At 51.5% G+C, this 23,991-nt stretch overlaps 10 protein-coding genes across 10 annotated transcripts; 7 read left to right on the top strand and 3 right to left on the bottom strand.

The window, feature by feature from the left end:
* Positions 1-197: 197 nt before the first annotated feature.
* N7482_001816 (UDP-glucose:hexose-1-phosphate uridylyltransferase) lies at positions 198-1,490 on the top strand (the record flags this gene model as incomplete). The annotated part of the gene is made up of 3 exons (XM_056683941.1): positions 198-295; positions 375-559; positions 622-1,490. 3 exons carry the CDS (start codon positions 198-200, stop codon positions 1,488-1,490), a joined length of 1,152 nt encoding a protein of 383 aa, XP_056547547.1.
* Positions 1,491-2,027: 537 nt separating this feature from the next.
* On the top strand, positions 2,028-3,311 carry N7482_001815 (aldo/keto reductase; the record flags this gene model as incomplete). The annotated part of the gene is made up of 5 exons (XM_056683940.1): positions 2,028-2,189; positions 2,247-2,291; positions 2,339-2,534; positions 2,589-2,923; positions 2,982-3,311. The coding sequence occupies 5 exons, from the start codon at positions 2,028-2,030 to the stop codon at positions 3,309-3,311; spliced, it is 1,068 nt and encodes a 355-aa protein (XP_056547546.1).
* Positions 3,312-6,515: 3,204 nt separating this feature from the next.
* N7482_001814 (FAD-dependent oxidoreductase) lies at positions 6,516-7,916 on the top strand (the record flags this gene model as incomplete). The annotated part of the gene is made up of 6 exons (XM_056683939.1): positions 6,516-6,544; positions 6,609-6,746; positions 6,801-6,904; positions 6,965-7,068; positions 7,142-7,517; positions 7,573-7,916. 6 exons carry the CDS (start codon positions 6,516-6,518, stop codon positions 7,914-7,916), a joined length of 1,095 nt encoding a protein of 364 aa, XP_056547545.1.
* A 522-nt stretch (positions 7,917-8,438) lies between these two features.
* N7482_001813 (Erg28 family protein) lies at positions 8,439-8,901 on the bottom strand (the record flags this gene model as incomplete). Its single annotated transcript, XM_056683938.1, has 2 exons — positions 8,439-8,786; positions 8,839-8,901. 2 exons carry the CDS (start codon positions 8,899-8,901, stop codon positions 8,439-8,441), a joined length of 411 nt encoding a protein of 136 aa, XP_056547544.1.
* A 168-nt stretch (positions 8,902-9,069) lies between these two features.
* N7482_001812 (ketoreductase) lies at positions 9,070-10,171 on the top strand (the record flags this gene model as incomplete). The annotated part of the gene is made up of 2 exons (XM_056683937.1): positions 9,070-9,243; positions 9,311-10,171. The coding sequence occupies 2 exons, from the start codon at positions 9,070-9,072 to the stop codon at positions 10,169-10,171; spliced, it is 1,035 nt and encodes a 344-aa protein (XP_056547543.1).
* Positions 10,172-12,379: 2,208 nt separating this feature from the next.
* Positions 12,380-13,702, top strand: N7482_001811 (uncharacterized protein; the record flags this gene model as incomplete). Its single annotated transcript, XM_056683936.1, has 4 exons — positions 12,380-12,562; positions 12,626-12,769; positions 12,840-13,213; positions 13,282-13,702. 4 exons carry the CDS (start codon positions 12,380-12,382, stop codon positions 13,700-13,702), a joined length of 1,122 nt encoding a protein of 373 aa, XP_056547542.1.
* A 2,495-nt stretch (positions 13,703-16,197) lies between these two features.
* N7482_001810 (uncharacterized protein) lies at positions 16,198-18,170 on the top strand (the record flags this gene model as incomplete). The annotated part of the gene is made up of 7 exons (XM_056683935.1): positions 16,198-16,536; positions 16,591-16,686; positions 16,755-17,153; positions 17,212-17,298; positions 17,503-17,610; positions 17,675-17,944; positions 18,000-18,170. The coding sequence occupies 7 exons, from the start codon at positions 16,198-16,200 to the stop codon at positions 18,168-18,170; spliced, it is 1,470 nt and encodes a 489-aa protein (XP_056547541.1).
* Positions 18,171-18,658: 488 nt separating this feature from the next.
* Positions 18,659-19,717, bottom strand: N7482_001809 (uncharacterized protein; the record flags this gene model as incomplete). The annotated part of the gene is made up of 1 exon (XM_056683934.1): positions 18,659-19,717. The coding sequence occupies one exon, from the start codon at positions 19,715-19,717 to the stop codon at positions 18,659-18,661; it is 1,059 nt and encodes a 352-aa protein (XP_056547540.1).
* Positions 19,718-20,034: 317 nt separating this feature from the next.
* Positions 20,035-20,565, bottom strand: N7482_001808 (CoA-binding protein; the record flags this gene model as incomplete). The annotated part of the gene is made up of 2 exons (XM_056683933.1): positions 20,035-20,414; positions 20,481-20,565. 2 exons carry the CDS (start codon positions 20,563-20,565, stop codon positions 20,035-20,037), a joined length of 465 nt encoding a protein of 154 aa, XP_056547539.1.
* Positions 20,566-20,854: 289 nt separating this feature from the next.
* Positions 20,855-23,500, top strand: N7482_001807 (Rad4 family protein; the record flags this gene model as incomplete). The annotated part of the gene is made up of 1 exon (XM_056683932.1): positions 20,855-23,500. The coding sequence occupies one exon, from the start codon at positions 20,855-20,857 to the stop codon at positions 23,498-23,500; it is 2,646 nt and encodes an 881-aa protein (XP_056547538.1).
* Between the last annotated feature and the right edge of the window lie 491 nt (positions 23,501-23,991).

The following is a 23,991-nucleotide window of genomic DNA, read 5'->3' as shown; positions in this document are numbered from 1 at the left end:
TCCTCAATCTTCAGTAGAGCCTGCAGCGTAGTATATTTAGCGCAATTTTCCGGAGACCCCGCGCCCCCGCCGGAGGCCCACCGACATATTTACCGATATCCCCGACTTGGCGGGGAGCCTTTCTATTTTGTCCCCTGTCTTCCCTCTTGCTCTTCCCCAAGGTACTCTCCACGAGCAGCCGTGACCTATAGCCCACGATGGAGAAAGTGCTTGACGACATTTCTCACCGCCGATATAACCCCCTCCGGGGCTCACATATCCTGGTGTCTCCCCACCGCACCAAGCGCCCATGGCAGTGAGTTTTGGCATTCTTGCGGACACCATTGTGCAGCATGAGAGCCTGCTGACCACTGTCAAATCTGTGAATGACATAGAGGACAGCAGGAAAGTCCGTCCAAGACCACTCTGCCCAATTACGACCCCGCATGCTATCTGTGCCCTGGAAACAAGCGAGCCCAGGGTGATACCAACCCCAAATATGATAGCACTTTCGTCTTTGTCAACGACTACAGTGCTGTCAAAGAGGAGCAGGCTGCCTATGTTGACACAAGCAGCGATGGTACGTCATATCTGGGGCATTGCTTTGTTCTGTGCGACCATGTGTGTGCTCATTGCATGTAGATCTCGAATCGCGCTTCCTCAAGGCCGAACCCGTCACGGGCAAGTGCTACGTCCTCACCTTCTCTGCGGCGCACAACCTCACACTGGCCGACCTGTCCCCAATCGAAATTGTGCCGGTGATCAACGCCTGGACCGAGATCTATGCTGCCCACCTGTCGCCCAAGTCGCCTCTCGCCCAGAATGCGCCCCCAACCCACATCCAGCCCGTTACACCACATTCCAGCATTACCAAGCCGAAAGAACAATATCGGTATATGCAGATCTTTGAGAACAAGGGTGCGGCCATGGGCTGCTCGAACCCTCACCCTCACGGTCAGGTCTGGACTACCAGCACGCTTCCCGAGGAGCCCGCAGCAGAGCTGGAGCAGCTCCGCCTTTACCGCCGAGAGCATGGCGGTAGCCACATGCTGGAGGATTACGCAGCGCTCGAGAGCCGCAAGCAGGAGCGTGTTGTCTTCGAGAATGAGGGGTTCGTCGTCGTCTGCCCGTGGTGGGCGACCTGGCCTTTTGAGACCATGATTATCAGCCGCACCCACAAGCGTGCCCTGGTTGACCTTTCCGATGCGGATAAGACTCTCCTCGCCGAGGCTATCGCGGAGATTACTCGCCGCTATGACAACCTCTTCGAGACTCACTTCCCCTACTCCATGGGTATTCACCAAGCCCCTCTTGACGGCACTGCCGAGGAGGTAGAGGCCTCGTATCTGCACTTGCACTTCTACCCGCCTCTCCTGCGGAGCGCGACTGTTCGGAAGTTCTTGGTTGGCTTTGAGTTGATGGCCGAGCCCCAGCGTGATATCACTCCTGAGCAGGCTGCTACCCGCTTACGTGGCTGTGGTGGGGAGCTCTACCGTAAGAAGCTGGAATAATCAGGGTTTTGGGTGAGGAACATAGGCGTAGAAAGGAGTGCTATCTAGCGCATTATAAACTTATCAACTTCACGAGTACAGAGAACATGTAGAAATACAAACCTTGTTATGTTCTAGGTCCAGCTCGTCAGGTCCCGTGGCATTCTGCCCGTGGTTGGCGTGTCAGCTCTCTGCCGGGCCGACACTCCGTGAATTACTCATAGCCACCTCGTATTCGGTCGTGCAAGCATCAGTCTACAAGCTATTCGCCAATGAACCCCCGATATGGGACAACACTCTACCCCGAATCGGACAAGAATGAATTCGGAAAAGGTCAAAGTGCCAAAAAAGACACTGGGTTGTATATATGATTAGAAATCAACACCCCGGAACTATACGGATGCTGTGGTCTTCGACACTCATCATTGACACCTTTTGTCTATTTAAAGTGATATTCCCCTAACAGAAAAGGCCATTGTATAGTTCATAAGAATGCAGCCCATTATCCTCAAAAGAAACCAGTCTTCTTTGCCTCTGTGACTAGTGAATCTCCACAATATGACTGCTGAACTCCCACCCCTGCTAAAGGAGTCGAGAAATAAAACTCAAGTCTCCTACAGGAGGCTAGGAGCCAGTGGGCTTTGGGTCTCCGTCCCTATCCTTGGTGGTATGAGTATAGGCTCATCAAAATTTGGATCATGGATTCTTGAGGAAGCGAAGGTGTGCGCCCACAGCTCCCGAACTATAAAAAGGGACCATTTGGCTAATTAAATAAAGGCACTTCCATTGTTAAAAGCCGCATTTGACCGTGGACTCAATACCGTAAGATAGCCAGAAACCGGTCTTCAACAAAGCGCTGACCCAAAAAGTGGGATACATCGAACAACTATTCCAACGGCAAATCCGAAGAAATCATTGGCAAGGCGATAAAACAATACAATATTCCTCGGCATAAACTTGTCATCTTGACAAAATGCTGGGCACCTGTGAGCGAGCACGAGGATACGTACGTTGTCCCATTCGTGGAGGAAATGCGAAAGGACAAGGAATACGTCAACCAGTTTGGTAAGCACTCTGTCCAATGTTGTCTGAATCAAACTTAGAAGTTGACTCTCGTAGGTCTTTCCCGCCAAGCCATCTTCAATGCTGTCGATGCTTCGCTAAAGCGTCTAGGCCTGGAGTATATCGACGTCTTCCAGATCCACCGCTTTGATCCATACACGCCCATCGAGGAAACTATGGAAGCTCTGCATGACCTCGTTCGTAGTGGTAAAGTCCGCTACATCGGGGCCAGCTCTATGAGGGCCGTTCAGTTTGCGATGATGCAGGCCTGTGCTGAGAAACACAGTTGGACCAAGTTCATCTCCATGCAGAACCAGTACAGTCTGACATATCGAGAGGAAGAGAGGGAGATGAACCGCTTTTGCAATGAGACAGGAGTTGGTCTTATCCCAGTAGGTGTTCCCGCTCATGCTGTCTTGGTTACGAGTGTTTACGAAAGTCTATCAATAGTGGAGCCCTCTCGATGCTGGTCGACTCGCACGCCCTCTACGGCAAGTTGGTACAACTGACCGTTTGGGGACCACAGGTCCCGCCGACATCCCCAATGCAGATGCAAAGATCATCAATCGAGTCGAAGAGGTAGCCAAGAAGAAGAACTGGACTATGAGTCAAGTGGCCCTAGCTTGGGTCAGCCACCGTGTTGCAAGCCCCATAGTCGGCTTTAGTTCGGTGGAAAGAATCGATGAAGCTCTAGGATGTGGGCATAAAATTCTAACAGTCGAGGAGGAGGCTTGTCTTGAAGAGCCGTATGTACCAAAGGCTGTTAGTGGTCATGATTAAGACAAACGTTCTTTTGCATTTGAAGGTTGGAGCCGTACTATTATTCTATTTTACGAATTACTCCCGTAGAAATGCTGTGGAGCCTATCTATTGAGAATACGGTCTATCGGCTTTATTTACTCTTCAAGAGCGGGCTGTGGAGTCGAGCGATAAGAGTTTCCCGCCGGAATCGGATTTTTCCGCCAGACTTGTCAGAGTCTGCAGATAAACATCAATAAAGAGACTTCTGGGACAATTAAGCCTCATGTGACAGTTGATCCAGTAGCAAAGCCAAATTCACGCAGCAGTTAATGATTGAAGTCTGGGCTCTTTTCGCTCTTTTCCACCACTATAGGATCTAAATGCAGGATCCTCTTCATGCCTATCAATGCTCCAATAAACAATCGGTAGATTGATGAAAGATGATTATACTCTATATAATTGCGCCTTATTATATTTACATAATAATCATTTTCATTCCACAACCTTACTCCAGCGTACTCCTACCCTGGTCTCGATAACGCTGAACCTGCGGGTAGTTTCCCGCTTCTCATCGGGCCCCGCTATCTTTTGGTTGGGATCCCGGCGAACCAAGTCATTGCGGACACATTCTCCTCTTAGATATTCGAACTCTCAAAACTCCACATGTCAGCCACTTCGCCCGCATCTAGGCGACCCTATCGCTCTCATAAGACCCCAGCCTGTGATCGCTGTCGCCGATTCAAGAGACGATGCACCGGGGGTGGAGCCGGTGATCCTTGCGTGCTCTGTAAATTGCAAAACGTTCCATGCCAACCGTCAGATATTGCGAAAGCGCACACAGCATCCCATCGCTCGGCAAAGCATAGGCATTCCTTATCGCGTCCAAGGCAGATCCAGGAACGTCCTGACGCCAGCAGCCCAACCCATGCGCCACCTGTTCGCACATCTGTGCGAAGCAGCCTTGGTCACTCGGAGTCGAATGATCATAATGCGATTCATTTGGGTGATTCTCGGGCAGAATCTTCCATTGTGGTGAGCCCAGTCCTCACGGAAGACATCCAAGCGCTGGAACGTTACTTTTCTTCTGGTGCCCCTGCAGGGGACCACTCAGCCGCAGCCGACGGCTTAGAGAGATCACTAGTCTACATGAGGGTCCCTCGAAGACGCGAAGGACTTGCTATGGCGAAGAATCCTGGAAAACTCCAGAAAGAGATCCTTTGGCAAATCATCCGGCCCTATGCCAGCGAGCTGGTTCGATTGTATGCAAAGCAAGCCACTCTTGGACAAGCACCTGCTAATAATCGACTTTATAGATACTTTGAAGAATTTCATCCCGCATTTCCTATTTTGGATGAGAAAACCTTTCTCGACGTATACGAACGCAGCGACAAAATTTCCCCGCCTCTACTTTGCGAATTCTTTGCTTCAACTTTGACACTTTGGGACCACTCTGATGTCCTCCGACAATATCCCAAGCCAGATACGCAATTCATTTGGAACCTGGCTGTAGAGGCTTTGCAACAAGACTTCTTAGCACCGGGCCTTTCCACGATTTATTCTGTTCTATTTGATATGACAGGACGTCCGATTTTCTCTATCCTGGGCAATACTATTAATAATGGACGAGCGGTTGCACTCGGCCGAAGCCTAGGGTTGAACCGCGACCCTACGAACTGGAGGCGCCCAGACAGTGAAAAGGTCCTCCGAATTCGCCTTTGGTGGGCAGTCTTGATTCATGACTACTGGTAGTTCCCACCATGTCTAATTCCGTTGCTTCTAGAGTAGAGTACTAACGCCAACAATAGGTCAAGCTTCGCCCACGGAGTTTCTCCAAATATCACCAATCGGCAATACGATGTCCCGCTTCCTAATTTGGCGGATCTCATACATAATGGACAATCAGAAAAAATGCTGAAGGCATCTGAATGTTTCATTCACCTTTGCACTCTTACTGTTATCCTGGGAGACGTTCTGCCGCTTGTGTACGATCTCGAACAAAGAGATATCTGGAGAGACATCCGTCGGCGGGAAACAGATTTAGATGCCTGGGAACAACGGGTCTCTTTGCCGCTCAATGGGCCGAATGAAAGATACCCCAGTCCTATCTCCGGGTTGAGTAGCTTATGTTTGAGTTACTTATCCGTTCGGCTACTCTTATGCCGCATTGCGTTTCGTGTAGGCACCACAGTCATATATCTGTGAAACCATGCTAATGAGGCCAGGCTGCAACCAAATCCAGCTCTAGCGATATGGACCGTACGAATAACCTACGATACTACCTTGGAAGACTTCGCCGATCGGCCCAAGATATCGTCGAATATGTTTGTTCTCTGGAAAGAGTGCATTTGCATGAGTTTTGGCTTGTCTGTGAGTACAACAATTACTTGACTCTGACTTCCTCAAACGAAAAACACAATCTAATTTTCTATAGACGCAGCACATCATCTTACATTTACATTCATCATCCTCCTTCGCTGTACTGTAGAGTCCTCCGATACGGCAATTACCGAGTCTTGCAAAACTAGCCTGGTCCAATTCTGGGCCAAGCTTCAAGATGCTGCAGAAAATGACGGCTGGGACCTCGCTGTCATGTGCATTGCACGTTGTGGTGAATCAATGTCCAAAGTCATGAGTTTCTTGAATGTGCAGCGAAATGAACATATGGTGTCAAATGATAGGGTCTGTGACCCCGAAGATCAAGTTCAACAGAATGGTGCCTCGAACGCCGACACCTTAAATCTCGGAGATGTGGTTCCAGATGTCCTTCCACTTTCTAACCTTGATTTGTTGTTCGAGGATTCGGCCGACACTTTTTGGAGCGGTTTGGATTTCACTCCACTCTATGAGGAAATTGATACTGGGCAGGCTTATCTATAATTAACCCCGAGAGCAGAATAATGATATGTAATTATAAGGAACCATTTTTTCCAAGATTATATAGGAATCCCGATATATCGCTCTTCGAAAGAACATTAAAACCGGTGCTGTTAAGGTAGCATTCGGTAGTTTATTTGGGCCCTCAAGACGCCAGATATTCCGGCGGAAAACTCCTTCCCGCCGGAACCTGACCGCACTACTCAACCAAGGGAGTCAATCCGTGGACCTCGCTCCACTTCTCTCTCTCCCTGTCATTTCACTTTAAATTTCGCGGATAAGGAGCTTTCTCTCAAGCTTGAAGGTTGCAATCATTTCTCTTCATACACGTCCCCCGGCTCTCCCTCCCGACAGAATTTCATGTCCAACATGCCAACGAACAACATTGTCGTGGTGGGGTAAGAAACGCCCAAGTTTTGCGAGTAACTTCATCTTAAGCGGCAATTGACAATTATCCTCCAGGGCTGGTGTGACCGGTCTCACGACCGCCTTCTTGTTGTCCAAGAATCCTGCCAACAAGGTCACGGTGATCGCGAAGCACATGCCTGGAGATTACGATATCGAGTACGCATCTCCATGGGCAGGCGCCAACTACATGCCGTAAGTTATGACATTCAAAAAATAACCAAGAATTCCGTTCCTGAACCAACTCAGCTTTGGGAAGAAGGGAAGCAACCATGCCGAGTGGGAGCGGGCGACCTGGCCGGAGCTCCGGGACTTGGCGAAGAACCATCCGGAATCAGGCATTCACTTCCAAGGTATGACATATTTACCAAAAGTTCGAATTGCGATTGCTCATTCCTGATGGTTCTAAATAGAGATTACCGTCTATAATCGCCTCAAGGATCAAGACTCTGTGACGGGTCAATGGTCTGCAGAGTTGACGCAGGCCAACCCCTGGTTCAAGGACTTTATTCCTAATGTATGTTTTGTGAAAACCTACGCCTTATATATTTTCCATTTGAGTTAGTCTAATTCTGCTGATCTAAAACCAGTTTCGAATTGTCCCCCGTGACGAGCTGCCTGCGGGCATCGACAATGCTCAGAAATTTACCTCTGTTTGCATTAATACTGCCATCTATCTTCCATGGTTGGTCAGCCAATGTGTGAAAAACGGCTGTGTATTCAAAAGGGCTGTGTTAAAGCACATCTCTGGTGCTGCTGAGATCCATCACACTGGCAGAAATGCTGATGTTGTGGTCAATTGTACTGGTTTGGCCTCTCGGACCCTCGGCGGAGTCGCCGACCATCAGGTTTATCCTGTCCGTGGCCAAATCATGATCGTGCGCAATGACCCCGGGTCGATGTCCTCAATCTCTGGCTCTGACGACGGGGGAGATGAGGTTTCATACATCTTTCCCCGGGCTGCAGGTCTGTATATCTTCCCATGCCACTGTCTATCGAGCTATTGGCTAATTGTTTCTAGGCGGCGGTACTGTTATTGGCGGAACTTATCAGAAGAACAACTGGGATCCGTTGCCTGACCCAAACTTCGCAAACAGAATCATGCAGCGTGCCCTGAAGCTTGATCCACGACTTGTGAGAGAGGGACAGGGAGTCGAAGGCTTGGACATTGTAAGGCACGGTGTTGGTTTACGTCCTGCAAGAACAGACGGCCCCCGGATCGAGAAAGATCAAGTGAATGGCGTCAAGATCGTCCACAACTATGGCCATGGAGGATTCGGATACCAGGTCTCTTTCAGTTGTGCCGAAAAGGCTGCCGACTTGGTCAACGAGATCATCCAGGACAAGGACCGGGCAAAGCTGTGAACAGATTACCTACGCAAAAATCCCCTCAATCAATCGAGAATTATCTTTCTATGCCTTCGCTACTACCATTAAATTTCACGACTACCGAAAGAAGGGACTGGAGGTAACAATGTGAATAATGGCACCTCAAAGTTTTGCGTGGGGCTGTTCATATTTCCAGAGAGTAAGTTTTGTTTCTTCTCCGAACCAACTTTGCCATTCGAACATCAGTAATAAAGGAGCTTGAAATAACGGGCAATGACCACTCTTTAGGTGTATCAGCCGGTCACACTTATGATCTATCCCTTCCCATCTCTGGAGAGGGTCTTTGCCTTGAGGATGGGAAAGGAAGATCATCTGAGGAAGCTATACGAGTGGAAGGACAACTATAGATCTGATTAGTGGTATTATTTAGCAGTAGCCCCTTGCTATACTTCTTGGAATCAACTCTATGATACATGATTTATGAATAAATGCGGACTCTTGCCGAATCCCAAGTTGTTCGAGACTAGGCCAACCGTTGGCCCCTTTTGAACCTCCAGCTTAGACACCCAAATAGGCCCCCCGCTGGGTGAACATCCAAGCCAGGGAAGATGAAGCCACAATCAATGGGCTCAAGAAGCGACCGCGCAGAGAGGCGTTTCCAAAGACAAGCTCTCCCACAAAGTGTGTCAGGGCAATGCCGTAGGTCCACAGGGCGAGATCGTACGCGACCGGCGAGTCGATGTTATAGGCGGCAGTCATGCGAATTACCGCAGAGAGGAAAGTCCAAGTACCAAAAAGGCGACCGGAAAGTGGTTCAACGGGGGTGGCGCCATTAGTGTAGAGCTTGGAGGTGTAGTCGGCGGAGGTGTAGGCTTGCAGACTGTTCATGGCGGAAACCACGGAGACCTGTGTGGGCGTGAGCAGACCTTCCACGGGGAGTTGATGGGGAGAGACTCACGAAGAGAAGCCACTTAGGCAGTAGACCCTCGAAGGGGGGCAGGTAGGACAGCAATTGCTCCATTTTGCACGGTCAACGGTCAATGGGGGGTTTGTCTCGAGGGACTGGACGCGAGTGCCAGCCGAGGATGTTTGGGGTTCTTGGCATCGATCAGCCCTCCCCAACAAGCTGCACGTCCGCCTTTTTCCCCATCCTTCCCCTCCGTTCCCTCAATTCCGTTGACCACACACCATGGACCTATTCAAATACACTGAATGCCTCTCGCAGTGGCCCAGCCATTTGGCTCCGGGCCTGCCGGCCATCGGCGCGCTGCTCCTGCTCGGAACTGGTGGGCTGGTCGTTGGGTGCAAGGTCTGGTCGTTCTTACGGATGCTTCTCAGCTTGTTTGTGCTTCCTGGTAAACCGGTATGTGCTTTCTCCTCAAGCTCTAGGCTGCGGTTAAGTTATGAAACTCATCATTCTACTGGTATAGCTTCGCTCCTTCGGTCCCCCCGGTAGCTGGGCTGTCGTGACCGGCGCCTCGGACGGTCTCGGCAAGGAGTTCGCGCTGCAGCTAGCCCGCGCCAAGTTCAACATTGTCCTGGTGTCTCGAACGGAATCGAAGTTGGTTGCTCTGGCGGAGGAAATCACAAAGCAGTTCCCCAATGTTGAGACCAAGACCCTGGCCATGGACTTCTCGCGCAACGCGGACGCAGACTACAAGGCGTTGAATGCTCTGGTCTCTGACCTAGATGTCTCCATCCTGGTCAACAACGTCGGCCAGAGCCACTCTATTCCCGTTCCATTTGTGCAGACCTCCGCGGAGGAGATGGCTAATATCATCACCATCAACTGCCATGGTACGCTTCGTGTCACCCAGCTTGTTGCGCCGGGCATGATGCAGCGTCGCCGCGGTCTTGTCTTGACCATGGGCTCGTTCGGTGGCCTCCTTCCTACCCCTCTTTTAGCCACCTACTCTGGGAGCAAGGCCTTCCTGCAGCAGTGGTCTACTGCTCTGGGCCACGAGCTTGCTCCCTACAACATCGACGTGGAGCTTGTCCAGGCTTATCTGATTACCTCCGCCATGTCTAAGATCCGCCGCGCTACTGCATCCATTCCCACTCCCCGCGCCTTTGTTCGGGCCGTGCTCTCCAAAATTGGCCGGAGCGGTGGCACCTCCTACGCCTACAGCTCTTCCCCTTACTGGAGTCACGGTGTCATGGCTTGGTTCCTGACCTCTGTTACTTCGCCCTTTAACCGCTTCGTGGTCTCTCAGAACGGAGCTATGCATGAATCTATTCGCAAGCGTGCGCTGCGCAAGGCTGAGCGGGAGGCTCAGAAGAAGAGCACGTGAGATCTCTTGAAGATCTCTCAGTGCTAACGTGCCGCGCATTTGTAACTGAGTGTTAGCGAATGTTTAGAGGAATTCAATGCTCCTCTGAGGAGATAACAAAATGTAGGATTACTGGGATATGGCTTGTGAGCTCGGTGATCGGGATGATCAAGAGCTGAATATTATTTATTTTTCCACAATTAGCCATCTAACATGGACCATCAGGCACTCAGCATGCCTGCCCTCGAACCCAGGAATATATATGTGAAGAGAAAACCCGGCTGTTGATTCCAGCAGATCCCAGTGATGTAACCTATTATTGCAAGCACCGATCTAAGCCAGGACGCAAGCATGACGCATGATCAATCGTCTCATAACTAGGATGAGTTGGCGATCCTCAACAGCAAGCTCTCTTCAGTGAAGGAGTTAACATGAAGCATCATCAGTATCAAATCTTTATGTAGCCGGCCAGCTACTTTTAGTGCTGTCAACTGTCGGTAAATCGCCACGTATTTTGCGACTTACCAGACTTTGACCGAGGCGGGTCAGTCCAATCATGCTATTGCGGTTTCTTGTCAACAGTGAAAACTACTGTACGAAGGAACACATCTCCGACCAAGCCAAACCCCAACTTTTCGCTTAATATTACCTTGCTATGGCTTCAAATTAGTATCAATAAATTGCAACAGTCCTCGATCTCAAGCACGTTGTGCCATGCTCTTGGCTTTGCGGCAGTTCACTCTACAGGGCACTAACCTATTTTCCAGGGACAAGAGTTGGGATTGGTCAATCCTTATATCTTCAAAGAAGACATGAATCGAGATATTGAGACAATTCAGTGCTGGAATACGTAGTTTCCACATGGGAGGGTTTGCTCTGACTTTGTTTTGAGTATGTTGCTTAAATCTCCGAGCAAAGTGCATGTGAGGAGGCCAATGGGGAAGATACCTACAAGCTTGAGCTTGCAAAAAAGGCCATTATCATGAGAGGCCGAGACAATTCCCGTATTCCTTTCCCCGTGAGTCACCAATGCAACCTTTTTCTTTATTCGAACTAAACTGGGCCGTTTCATAATCTAGTGGACAGATGATCCACACGGCGGGTTCTGAGCACCCACCGCAAAACCGTGGATACCGGCGCTTTATTCTGACGGCGAACAGTGCGGCACGAATCAACAGCAATGCCCTGAGTCAGTATGGTCTTTCTACCGGTCAATTATCAAGATGCGGAAAGCGCATCCTACTCTAGTAGGCAGATCCAAACCCATCTATGAGCACCGTCATTTTGCGGAAGGCAATTATTTGATGTAGTCTTATGGTTCCTTTGAAACCGTGGACATTGAGAACCCCTTGGTTGGGCTGACCAGCGAAGGCCCAAGTACTACTAGTACCTCACCGTACTCAACTTCAGCCCTGGGGCAACTTCATGGCGATATGTGGACCATGAGGTAGACCTAACGCGGTCCAAGCTTATCATCTCTAGTCACCAACCCCGTGAGGCAAATTCAGTGCTAGATATTATTCCATTACAGCCGTTTCAAGAGCGATTTCATAAGCTTACGGCAGATGTGCAGGGGAGTGTCTAGTGGCCCAGAAGTTTCACAATCGAGTCCGGCGCGAGCTTCGACGGTGATGTGGCATGCAAGGTTCCGTCAGTGGCTGTTTCTATCCCGTTTGGCTCCACATGGGCTCGGTACCAGCTCTCCCTCGTGGCCATTCTTATAAATCTTAGGTCAACAGACACAAACATGAGTCGCTCTCGGCCCTAGCCGTCTATATTATTTCATGACATAAGCTGCTATATATTAGTATTGAGTCTAGGCAGACCAAATAGCTTGAAGAGTGCACAGGAAACGCATAACATGCTTTGTTGCGGTGTGACACGCGAGTGTTTGAGATATATGAAGTGGATCCCGTGTCAGGATGTTTAGGCTCTCCGAGCGGCAGCGCCCCCGCCTCGCAAAACGCTGGAGCAAAGCTCTCTATGGTCCATTCGGAATCAAATTCTGCTAGACATAGGTAGATATTTCGCTTTTCTCATGCTCCAGCGAAAAGCAAGTGCCGATCTCTGTCGACGGCCTGGTGCAGGGACCCCCCTGCTAGCTTGCTTACTTTAATGCAAGTCCCCACCCCCCTCCCGTGCTTGTGCGCCCCAGCTCTCGATGTAAGAATATATTATGAGATGGTGCCGGTGCCCGGCTCTAGGACTCTGTGATTCCCGGAAAGCTCAATGACACCTCCACTAGGTACACTCGTTCACGTCCTCGGTCACAATTGGCTGGGTAAGGCTGATATCGCCTTGCAAACAATTCTACTAGCGATCAGCTTCGTTGTAGTCGGAGTACGACTATGGTCTCGGCGGTTGCAGCAAGACTCGCTGCAAGGGAATGACTGGTTAGTGGTAGCAGCGACGGTAAGCACATTCTCAGGTTGGATCATTTGCTGCATATTCTACCAACCTCATTATATCGATTAGGCTATGCTAACATCAACTATCCAGATCTTAATAGTGGGTCGCTATATAGTAGAGCTTTTCCTGATCTTACTTTGTGGAATGGGCTTGCATGCTGCAGAGGTTGCCCGTGTTGGTGGTCCCGAGGCTTTTGTACGCTTCGACCAGGTCGGTTTCTGATTTTATCACGGACCTAGAAGTCCGAGAAATGATTATCGACAAGTCTAACATCTGCTAGCTCACGTACGCCGGTGATCTCCTTTGGATAACATCAGTTGCCCTGATTCAATTGTCGTTACTACATTATTATCTTCGGAGGTTCCCGCGCCAAGTTATCATTTGGCCGGCCTATATCATGATGGGCTTGTGTTCTGCCCTATGGGTCGCAAGCTTATTTGCAACTGCGTTCTTCTGCACACCACCGAAGAAAATATGGTTGCCCGATGTCCAGGGACATTGTGGTAACCGTAAATTGCTACATACGGGCTCCTCTGTGAGCGTAGTAATCCTCAACGGATTGATTCTCCTGCTCCCAAGTCCAGTTATACGGGATATGAGGCTCTCCAGGGCCAGGAAAATTGCGCTGGGCTGCATATTTATCTTAGGACTCATGTCAGTCTCTATCCTTTGCCTTGCCTTACCTCATACTTTTCAGTCCCTTTCTAATTCGTCCCATAAAGTATCATTGCCATCTCCGCAATCCGCATTAAAGTTGAATTCGACCTCGATCCAGAAGACCCAACCTACAGCTCTGCACGAAAATCACTTCTATCAAGTATTATTCCTCTGTTAGGTATCATCGTCGCTAGTTTGCCGATGCTGCCCCCAGCAGTTGAGAGAATCTTTGGGACTTCAATATTTTCGTCAACAGTCGACGGGTCCTCCGGCGGTCCTGTATCTCCAAGGTACTGGAAAACAACAATCTTGTCGGGTACCCAGATGGAAGAGACCGAAATACCACTAGTCACAGTGACAATGCCTCCTATGGCGAAGAAGCTGAGTGAGCTGGCGCATGGGCAGATCAAAATCACTTCTGACTGGGAGATCCACTCCGCACGAAACTCGGCGCGGCTGGCACGCTACTCCCTAGGTCGAGGCTGACCACGGGTTTTTATTTTGAGATTGATCTCAATAACGGAATTTATGATCAAATAGAAGAATACATCTTGCGCTGGCGCATAGGAGATAATTTGAGTATTAGACAACTCTAGTGCCCTATAATAAGATTTGCTTCAGCTAGTCGTGTACGAGAGCAACGCTATTTATTCCCGTTCCATCCGAATGCAATTTACGGCGCCGACCCTTTCATTTCCGCCGAGTGGCAGCTGGCAAACAACGACATCTTCCCGATTATTTACAGTTGTATGAATTGCTCTCGAGTGGGTACTACCAGCAGAAGTCAAGCATCACAAAAGCATGCTTGTCTCTATTTGAACCGTCTTTTCTAGCGAGGAACGAACACCATCTAGACCGAAACCAATGGCCTCGTGGGTATAATCATATAGAGCAAGATTCTTCTATGTTGCTTGCGTCGAAAGAATTATCTCACCGCACCTCTTTCGGGAGGGAACGGTCTCTTCTATCCACCACAGAGAGGCGGAATGAACTGAATAAACGGAATACGCGTCGGAAATTTCAGGATGACCGCACCTGTTGAACCAATGCTATTGTGTTGTTGAACTCTCGTTTAGCCTTGCAATGGACATTACCTGCTGAGATACTTTGCCCTTGGTTTATGTGGCTAAGCTGGCCCACATTCCACATGAAACCGGCCAACTGGCCTAGTGGTAAGGCATCCGTTTCCGGTGCGGGAGATCGTAGGTTCGAATCCTGCGTTGGTCGTTTTTTATATCTTTTTTTTCAGATGAAAAAAACTTGCTTGACACCCGCCCCGCCACTATCTTTTTCCAGAAACCAAAAACTTTTGTTGTCAAAAAAACGACCAACGCAGGATTCGAACCTACGATCTCCCGCACCGGAAACGGATGCCTTACCACTAGGCCAGTTGGCCGGTTGATAAAGAATGATGCAACTCTTTGAATCCATGAAGCTGAACCACACTAAACCACCGGTTGGAGGAATCTTTAGTTATGCGCCACCGTCAATAGGCATTGACAGCTTAAAATCACTTTCACATTCCTAGTATGCCTGTTGAAAGCATAATTTAAGGAAGATCTTGAATACGTGTCTATAGCCGATGGCAGCTTTCACTTTTACACAGCCAATCATTTTTTGGGATTCGGTGACTTGTTCCGGTTGGGTTAACGCAACATATATCTTCAAATTGGACGAATATACATCCATCATGCATATCATAGCTAAGACTGCACCCGACATAAAAATGTCGTTGCCTTTACCTACCTAGCTCATATTAATGCACTCAACCCACCTGCCTCAAGCATGAAAAGCAAGATAGCACGACTCAACTGAATGTACTTATGGGTATAACAATTCCCTCGTACGAGAACCTCTAGCATTGGGAAAAGTCGAAATGCCCGTCTACCCATGTCCATCGACCTGCCAAAGCTTGCGAGGTATATAGATTCGAGTTCGATCCCTTTTAATTATTGCAGTACCTACAGGTATTAAAATATCCAGTTGATTAGCTAGGTGCGTTTTCGGCCGACGGGTTGACTGGATGAGGCTACCCGTCACCTCGTCGGCCATCTACTTGTATAGGTAATCATCCATCGCCCGGTTGCTAATTCAATTGCACTGACTGGGACCTATCACATACACGTACTAGAGCAGCCTCCCAACCTAATACCCATACCTTATATCTTCAATCTGCACTTCCCCCACCTGGCATTTTAACCCAAGCGTCGCGGGAAGAGCTCTGGATTAAGGCATTGAATTAAGGTGCGATTTGCTACTACCCAGACTCCCAGAATCAAATACAAAAAGTCACCACGAAGACTGATCAGCCATGCCAAAAAGAAATGGCTACAGAGGGCAAGAAAGAGGGATAATTAACCCCAACCCCTTCATTTTCGGCAGACCCTCCGATCAGACTACATGATTATCCGCCCACCTTCCCAGACGCACTATAGCAAAATTGACTCACAACATCCTGAAACGAAGTGACAACTTTTATACCACCATGCCATGGCCTATAAGTTTCCAAATGATGGAAGTGGCTTATGGCCGCGAATACACTGGCCATGGAAGTATACCCCATCGTTCCCAATCACTGTTGACCCCCCTTGCATCCTCTCCCTGCAACCCCGATCGACGGAGAAATTTCACTAAACAAGCCTCAAGACATTCCTGTCGCGGGGCACAGGAACAAACCACCCACTCCTAGAGAGCTTGCAAGCCCTACGGCATTCCTTGGAAGGGTTGTTGACACTGCTGGATGCCCATCTCACCTGGGAGGGAGGCGCGAGAGCAGCCCCCCCTGTATCCCAAGTTATCCTAGAATGCCACCAACGCGATCAGTATAAAGACAAGACAGGCTGCTGGAATCCCTCGACGATTTGCATTCCGCAATTTCTCGCTCCTATCACCTCCCTGCTTGCCCACTTACCTACCTCGTCGCTCGTTCGGCGTTGACTCTCGCTTCAGCAGGATTGGGATTCACTGGACCAGCCGACAAGATGGTTAAGTCTACCTACGCCCTCACGCTCTTTGCTGCGTTGAGCATCGCGGCGCCCATGCCGCCTGCGAGCCATGATTATACAGGCATTGAGCCCATGCGTCGCGATGGTGGTGGAACCCTCCTCGGTAATGGTGACGATACTGCTCTGAACCAGCTGGTTGGCGAACTCGAATCCAACGTGAAAGAGCAGGATGCTGATTTGACTGGACAAAAGAGCCCAAAGCAGAAGGCTGCAGTGGCCGCGGCCAGGGCTGCCAAGAAGGAGAAGCCCAGCGTTTTGGGGAGCCTCCCCCTCTTGGGAGGTCTGCTGGGTGGTGGAGTAGGTATCCCGCTGGCGGTATGAAGAGAGAACGTGCACAGAAACAGCGTACTGATGAGCATCGATGTACAGAAGCAGTCGCGAAGCATCGAGGAGAACGAGATCCACACTCGTTCGTTGACCGGCGAGCTCAGCCACATCCCCATCTTGGGTCAACTGTTCGGCGGAGTACGTAACCAGATCGCCGAGTGATGTCAAAATGGCATGTGGGACGATAGAGTTGACAATTACAACAGGCCCAGGACAAGAACCAGAACAGCAACAAGCCACTTGGAGATGGCGATGCCATGCCTGGCAAGTCGGCTCGCTCATATGACCATGGCGACCATCACCACGGCCAGAATGCCGGACAAAACGCTGGTCAGAACGAGGGTCAGAATAAGGGCCAGAACTGGCTGCAAAACCACGGCCAGAATGCTGGACAGAACGCCGGCCAGAACGCTCACCAGAATGAGGGTCAGAACAAAGGCCAGAACTGGCTGCAAAACCACGGCCAGAATGCTGGACAGAACGCTGGCCAGAATGAGGGTCAGAATAAGGGCCAGAACTGGCTGCAGAACCATGGCCAGGACCAGCGCCGCTCCCTGACCAGTGGACTCAGCAGTCTACCTCTTATTGGCAGCCTGTTTGGTGGTGTATGTCAATCACTAGACTATTCAACACGGCAGTTGCTGACAACGTTTGCAGGATAAGAAGAAGGACACCGGCAAGCGTGATATGCAGGCCAAAAATGAGATCCTCGGTCTTCTCTCCATGCTCAAGGGCCTCACTTCTGGAAGTGTAAGTGCATTCTAACCCGCTGCAATGCTCACTGCTCATTCGAACACCATAGCCCGAGACCATGAACCACAGGCGCCGCGAGGTGGCGAGCAAGCCCGAAGGAGGTCTTCTGAGCGGAATTACCAGTGGCCTCGAGGTAAGCCTTCCATTTCTCTGTAGACACATCAAAAGTTAATCGGAATCTTGCAGAATGCCGCGAGCAAGCCCAGTGATCAGTCGGCGCACACCAAGTCCGGTAGTGTCTCCGAATTGATCGATGCGATGGAAAGATCTACGAGCATGGTTGCGGGTCTTGCCGGGTCTGCGGTGCCGGTAGGTTACTGACGCCTTGAAGGCGCTGCTATGTCTGAAGTGATCGTGCTAACCTGGGCCACAGTCGCGCCGTGATCTCTTCGATCTGCTGAAGACACCGCAGCAATTGACGGAGGAGAAGCAGGCGAAGAACGCACAAAAGGGCGGGAAGGGCGAGAAGGCACAAAAGGGCGAGAAGGGACAGAAGGGACAAAAAGGACAGAAGGATAACAAGGATGAGAAGGCTGCAAAGGATGCCAAGAAAGCAAGCGCCAGCCCCCTTAAGGAGCTTCTCAGCGAGAGCGGTCTTGGTAGTCTCGTTGGTAACTCGAACCACGGTGTTGGATTCCTGCCGGTAGGTAAACTTACTCATTGATCTCACTGATCACGTCGCTAACCTCTACTATTAGATGAACGGTCGCCGTGATGTCTCGAATGTGGAGGCCCGTGGTGGTGAGCCCATCCAGGGTTCTACTCTGCCGGAGGTTCTCCTCAAGGGCGGTGTTCTGAGCAAGGTGGCCAAGATATTCTCGCCACTGAGGGCCCCTGGAGGTGCTAGAGGTGCTTCTGAAGACGACTAAGCTCGTTCCTCTTGCTCCATCAGGTCCTGTTCCATCGAGGGAAGTCCGTTTACGCGACTGGGTTGAAGGTTCTCAGCGAGAGCCGGGGGGAGAGGTTGTCCTGGTGTCGTGCTGTATTTATCGAGTTTTTCAGTTTACAGGTCAATCGTTCTGAATGAAGTATCATGCCCTGATATTTGCCAAGCTAATCTGAGCCTCGCACTCGAATGGATGGCGCATTCCGCCAGAAAAGAAAGTTTTCCAATGGGAAACACCCCTCGCAGCACATGTGGGTGCGTGAATATAAATAGAAAGAAGTAAAGCAAGAACACCGAGGTCATAAGTCATTCAAGCGCCTCCAGCCAGTTTCGCTTGGCCAAAAGTGACCAAGTAGACGGGCGCCGTTGGGGTATCGAATCATGAGATGCAAAAAGCCAAACATAGAGAAGCGGAAAATAAAAACAAACAATCATGAAAGAAGGACACCACTGCAGTCAGTCGCAGGTTGCTCAGTCAAAGTCCATGTCCAAATCGTCCACCTCCACTGTCGTTCCCAGTGCCTCTTTGCCCTCTTTAATCATAGCTTGAAGTTGCCGGTTCAATCGCTTGATACTGGCATCTTCTTCGCGTTCCTTGCGGCGCATCTGCGCCGCATATCGTTGCATTTCCGCCGACCCGGGTCCCTCTCTCGACCGGGGCGAGGGAAGGGGCTGAATCCTCGTTGGAGTCGAGGGCCGCATAGAGGGACCGGTACTCGGTCTCTTGCCCAACCGGGGCATGACAGCTGGTCGACGGCGGGGGCTCGATGCCTGGTGAATGCGACGGGCTCGCGCGGATGGACTGCTGCTACTATCGCCCACAAAGGGGTCGGCTGGGTCGGTCGGTATAACGACCCAGTTCCGATCGAGATCTTCCTCCGGGAATTGGCCGGGGATGGGGGATTGGAAAATTCGGTCCTTTTCCACTCCACTCGGCCCAGCCTCCCAGCTGGGATTGAAGGGGGCTGGTGACCCGGCGGGCATGTCGTAGCCCTGCCCTCCACCTGCGTAGAAGCCCCGGAAAGCCCCGGACCAGCAGAGATCGAGGACTTTTCCTACGGCATTCATCACGGTTCGTCCCCAGCCGACGGGCCTTGAGTTGGGACTGGCATCGTCGGCGGACGGAGAGGCGAGGATCGAGTCGCGTCGACTACGTTTGCGACTGGTTCCGTACAAGTCTGGGTCTATTGCCTCGACACTGTTGTCGAGCGAAGGCGGGAGAAACGACTCGCGGTATCGGTTGGGACGGTAGTCGAACTCGGCGGGTGGGTGGAAGTCGTCGTGACCGCTTGTTTTGCGGTAATCGGCCAGGAGCAGCGGAGAGGCGGAGGCGTTTTCCGACGAGGCCTCGAAATGGGAAGATAGTTTTCCAGTATTGCGACGCGGTCGCTTGCGACTGACAGATAGCGAGTAGAGCGACGAGGAGGCGGAGGCTGTGGAAGGGACTTGAAAGAACTGCGAGTTGGCGCTGGCGAGATCGAGTTTGGGCGGAGAGGCCGACAGGTGGAAGACAGCCGGCATGTCGGGCATGTTGGGAGTGTTGGAGGGCTAGAGAGCAGATGAAAAGAAACGAGGCGAGGGAGAGAAATTCAATCAAAATGGGGAATCAACAGGTAACTCATGGGGAAGATCGGAGAGAGGAGGAGCTTTGGTGCGGAGAGGAAAAAGTAGTGTTGATTACTCGGACGGGCTAGTGTTGTTTTGTGTTTTGACCACAAATCTCCCCTACGAAGTACACAGACGTACTGTAGTTCCATCTGAGACCACAACTCGTTAGGTACTTGCCCCTCACATGCTCGTATCAGATTGTGTCCACCCTCCTCTCTCCGCTTTCTCTCTCTCTTCCATCACAGCCGCTGGCTGGTCCACTGCACTCCCGCGGCCTCCAATCCCTCGTCGCCGTCGACCAGCACGCACCATCCCTCGCCACCCGCTCCGCCGTCGCCCGCAATCACCGCGTCGAAGTGACTCCGAGCAAACTCCAGCACTCGGTCATCGAACGTTCCGGGCTGCAGCCAGACGGCAGGGATACCAACAGAGTGCGCTTCTTGCAGCACCTTGAGGGTCACGGCCGGAGGAGTCACCACCGACAACGAGGTCTGTGTCGGCGAGGGCAGGTTGACCGGCGAGGGGACGGTGTCGTATGCACGCGAGGGGAAGGCGATCTGCGGTGCCCGCGGATTCAGCGGGGTCACAGGTAGCGAGTGCTGGTGATACCATGCGAGAACTGGAGAAGGGAGAAGGGGAGAATGTTAGTACATCGGTCCATTGCGACAGCGTGGGGTGGGCGTACTCTTGTAGCCGAATTTGCTGGGGTCGTTGCTGGCGCCCGCCACGGCGAAGCGCGGGGAAGAGAAGAATCTGGTGACGGCCTCCATTGGGTGGGCCAGAGGAGGGGGAGGGATTTGAAGAAGGGAAGGTTTTTCAACTGGTAGATCTTGTAGTGTAAATGGCAAACCAAAGAAAGGTAAAAGAGACAAAGAAAGATAGGTCAAAGATGACCAAACGACCTCGGCAGCTGCCGACAGCGTCATCCACGGTCTTCTTTCGCTCGTCGCGCATCTCCCCCTTCCGCCCGACTATCGGCGACTCCACGGTCTCTTTCCCCCCAAACTCCACTCTCTCCCCTCCACTCCCCTCCCTCGGCGATCAGACTCATTCCCGCGCATGCCGCCGTTCGTCCCCCGCAAGCGCGTCTCCGAGGAGGACCCGCCCCCGGCCAAACGCCAGGCCCAGGCTCAGCCGGCGCCTATCTCCGTCGATGACCCCGACTCCGACTTCGACTCGCCGCTGAGCGACGTGCCCAAGGAGGATATCCAGACTCCTCTATCACCGCACGATGTTGATTCTGATTCTGATGACGAAGAGGAGGAGGAGGAGGAGGAGGAGGAGGAGGATATCGACTGGGAGGATGCCATCGACACTAAAACCACCAGCGCGACGACGCCGACCCTGGCTGGGACCGAGCTCCAAGATCTAGAGCTGATCCTGGACAAGAATGAATCCCACGTCACAGACCTCCTGGACAGCAAGAAAGGGCCGACCAAGATCGAGCGCCTGATCCGCATCCAGTCCCACTGCATGCACGTCCAGTGCTTGCTCTTCCATAATGCCATTCGCAACGCCTGGGCGAACGATAAGAAAGCCCATGAGATATTACGTCATAAGCTACCGGAGGGCATCCTCCAGGAAGTCAAGAAATGGCGGATCGCATCGGGCTTGGAGCTCCCGGAGCCGAAACCGGAGCCACCGAAGAGTAAGAAGAAAGGGAAACAGGCGCGGAAAAACAAGGACTGGAGTGCGGATTCTCAGCGATTGGAGCCAGGCCAGCCAGATATGAGTCGGGGTGATCCGATCATTGGCCTGCTCAAAGTCCTGGTTGCGTACTGGAGGAAGCAGTTCCGCATTACGGCACCTGGCTTGCGGAAGCATGGCTATCGCCCGGTCTCCTCGCTGGAGGCTGTGATCAACGATTTTAGAAATGAAGAGAATGATCCTGACTGCTATGGAGAGCGGATCGCTAATAAGGATGAGTTTCGGTCGGCTGCGGAGCGCATGCAGGGCTCGCGAGATGTCGGGGCTCAGCTCTTCACAGCTCTTATCAGAGCCTTGGGGATTGAGGCCCGGCTCGTGGGCAGCTTGCAGCCACTGGGCTTTGGCTGGACCAAAGCAGAAACCTACACCCCACCCAAGACCGAGGCCAAGTCAAAGGACCCCGTCCCAGACGACGAGCGGGGAGAGTCGAATGAAGATACAACACCCGAGGATGAAGCACCAAAATTAAAGAAAAGGAAGACACCATATGACAAGGATATGCCGTTTCCTATCTACTGGACCGAAGTTGCTTCCCCTGTCACCCATGAAATTATTCCCGTCGACCCGTTCATCATTTCCAACCCCGTGGCGACTACTCCCGAGCTCCAGGCGGCATTTGAACCGCGTGGTGTCAAAGCCGATCGTGCGAAGCAAGTGATATGCTATGTCATTGCACATTCAGCTGATGGCACTGCTAAAGACGTGACCACACGGTACCTCAAGAGACGGACCTGGCCTGGAAAGACCAAGGGCTTCCGCATGCCGGTGGAGAAAATCCCGATCCCCGGCCTTCGAGGCCAGTATCTCGAGTTTGACTGGTTCCGGGTGACCATGCGTGGATACGAAAGGCCCCCGAACCGCAGGACCAAGGTAGACGAAATCGAAGATGCGAACGAGCTCCAACGCAAACAGCCTGAGAAGAAGGAACCAAAGCAGATGACAGATACCCTGCAAAGCCTTCGCCAATCAGCAGAGTTTGTGCTGGAACGATTTCTCCGGCGCGAAGAGGCGTTGAAACCCGGCGCGGAGTCTGTCCGCATCTTCACGTCTGGAAAAGGTGCCAAAGCCAAAGAAGAGCCTGTATTCCGCCGCGCGGACGTGGTGAAATGCATGTCCGCGGAGAGCTGGCACAAAGAAGGGCGACAGATCCTGCCCGGCGCAGTTCCCCTCAAACGGGTCTCCATCCGAGCCGTGACTCTCCTGCGCAAACGCGAGGTGGAAGAGTTACAGCGCGAGACAGGGGAAAAGCCCTTGCAGGGGCTGTATGCTCGCGACCAGACAGAGTATATCATCCCACCACCCATCCGCGATGGCATCATCCCTAAAAATGATTACGGGAATATCGACTGCTTCGTGCCAAGTATGATACCCCGGGGCGCCGCACACGTCCCGTTGCCAGGCACTGTGCGTATCTGCAAGAAGCTAGGCATTGACTATGCAGAGGCCGTTACTGGCTTCGAATTCGGCTCGAAGATGGCGGTCCCTGTCATCCAGGGGGTGGTCATAGCGGCCGAAAACGAAGACCTACTGAGAGACGCTTGGCGCACTGACGCCGCAGAGAAACGTAAACGTGAACAACTCAAAGCCGAGAAACGCATCCTGCAGACCTGGCGCAAATTCTTGTTTGGCCTACGCATTACTGAGCGTGTGCGAGAGGAGTATGGTGGCTTTGATGTTGCGGAAGATCGCCAGCGAGACTCTCACAATCCCTTTGCGGCGCGTAAGAAGGATCAGGGACAGCATGATGAGCCTGACAATGTCGAGGATGACCATCTGGAGGAGTCCACCCATCACGCTCTTGACCATGGCGGTGGCTTTCTCCTGCCTGGTGAAGGCGATGCGGATGCCGACCATGACTTGATTGTTGAGCACCATCACAGTGATCGACGACGCGCAGCTTCTACCTACCACTTGAGTGAAGATGATGGCGGGTTGACCGAAGAAGACATAGACGAGGAGGTTGGTGGCGACTCTGGATCGGAGTATACCACGGGCTGATACACACGACGTCGTCCAATTAGTTGATTAGCTGCCCAAACCGTGTACTTTAATAGCATTCTTCTTACGAGAGAAAATGATTGATATGAACCGGATAACGTCAGAAAATGATGTGCTGCATATGGGTGGGCTGATCCGATGGAAATCGTACAGATGATTCTTACTGTGAGGACGGGTTGAGGTCAATTGCGATTTAGTCCTGTAGATGCAGCCTGGAGGAGCTACGGTATGCTCGCAGACGTATACAGTGGTATTTATTCCATGCACAAACCTGTAGGCCATATCATATCATTTGGAGGATAACGAAGTCTATATGACCCGCTTTGAATTGTCCAGACTGAATAGTAAGCTTACGGCTGGGACTTGGCGAAATGAAACTCCCGCATTTGGACAGACCTCGAAGCGGTTGGAGACCATTACGTAGCTAGGCCAGAGATCTTTCTCTTTCCTTATGACCACTTCGCAGCTCAAAGAACCCCAGTGTCTTTGAG

Source organism: Penicillium canariense (assembly GCF_028826845.1).
Source record: "Penicillium canariense strain IBT 26290 chromosome Unknown utg000001l_segment0_segment0, whole genome shotgun sequence".
In the NCBI taxonomy this organism is placed as follows: Eukaryota; Fungi; Ascomycota; class Eurotiomycetes; order Eurotiales; family Aspergillaceae; genus Penicillium; species Penicillium canariense.
Note: the sequence above shows the minus strand (reverse complement) of the source record. Positions and strands in the feature narration are given on the sequence as shown.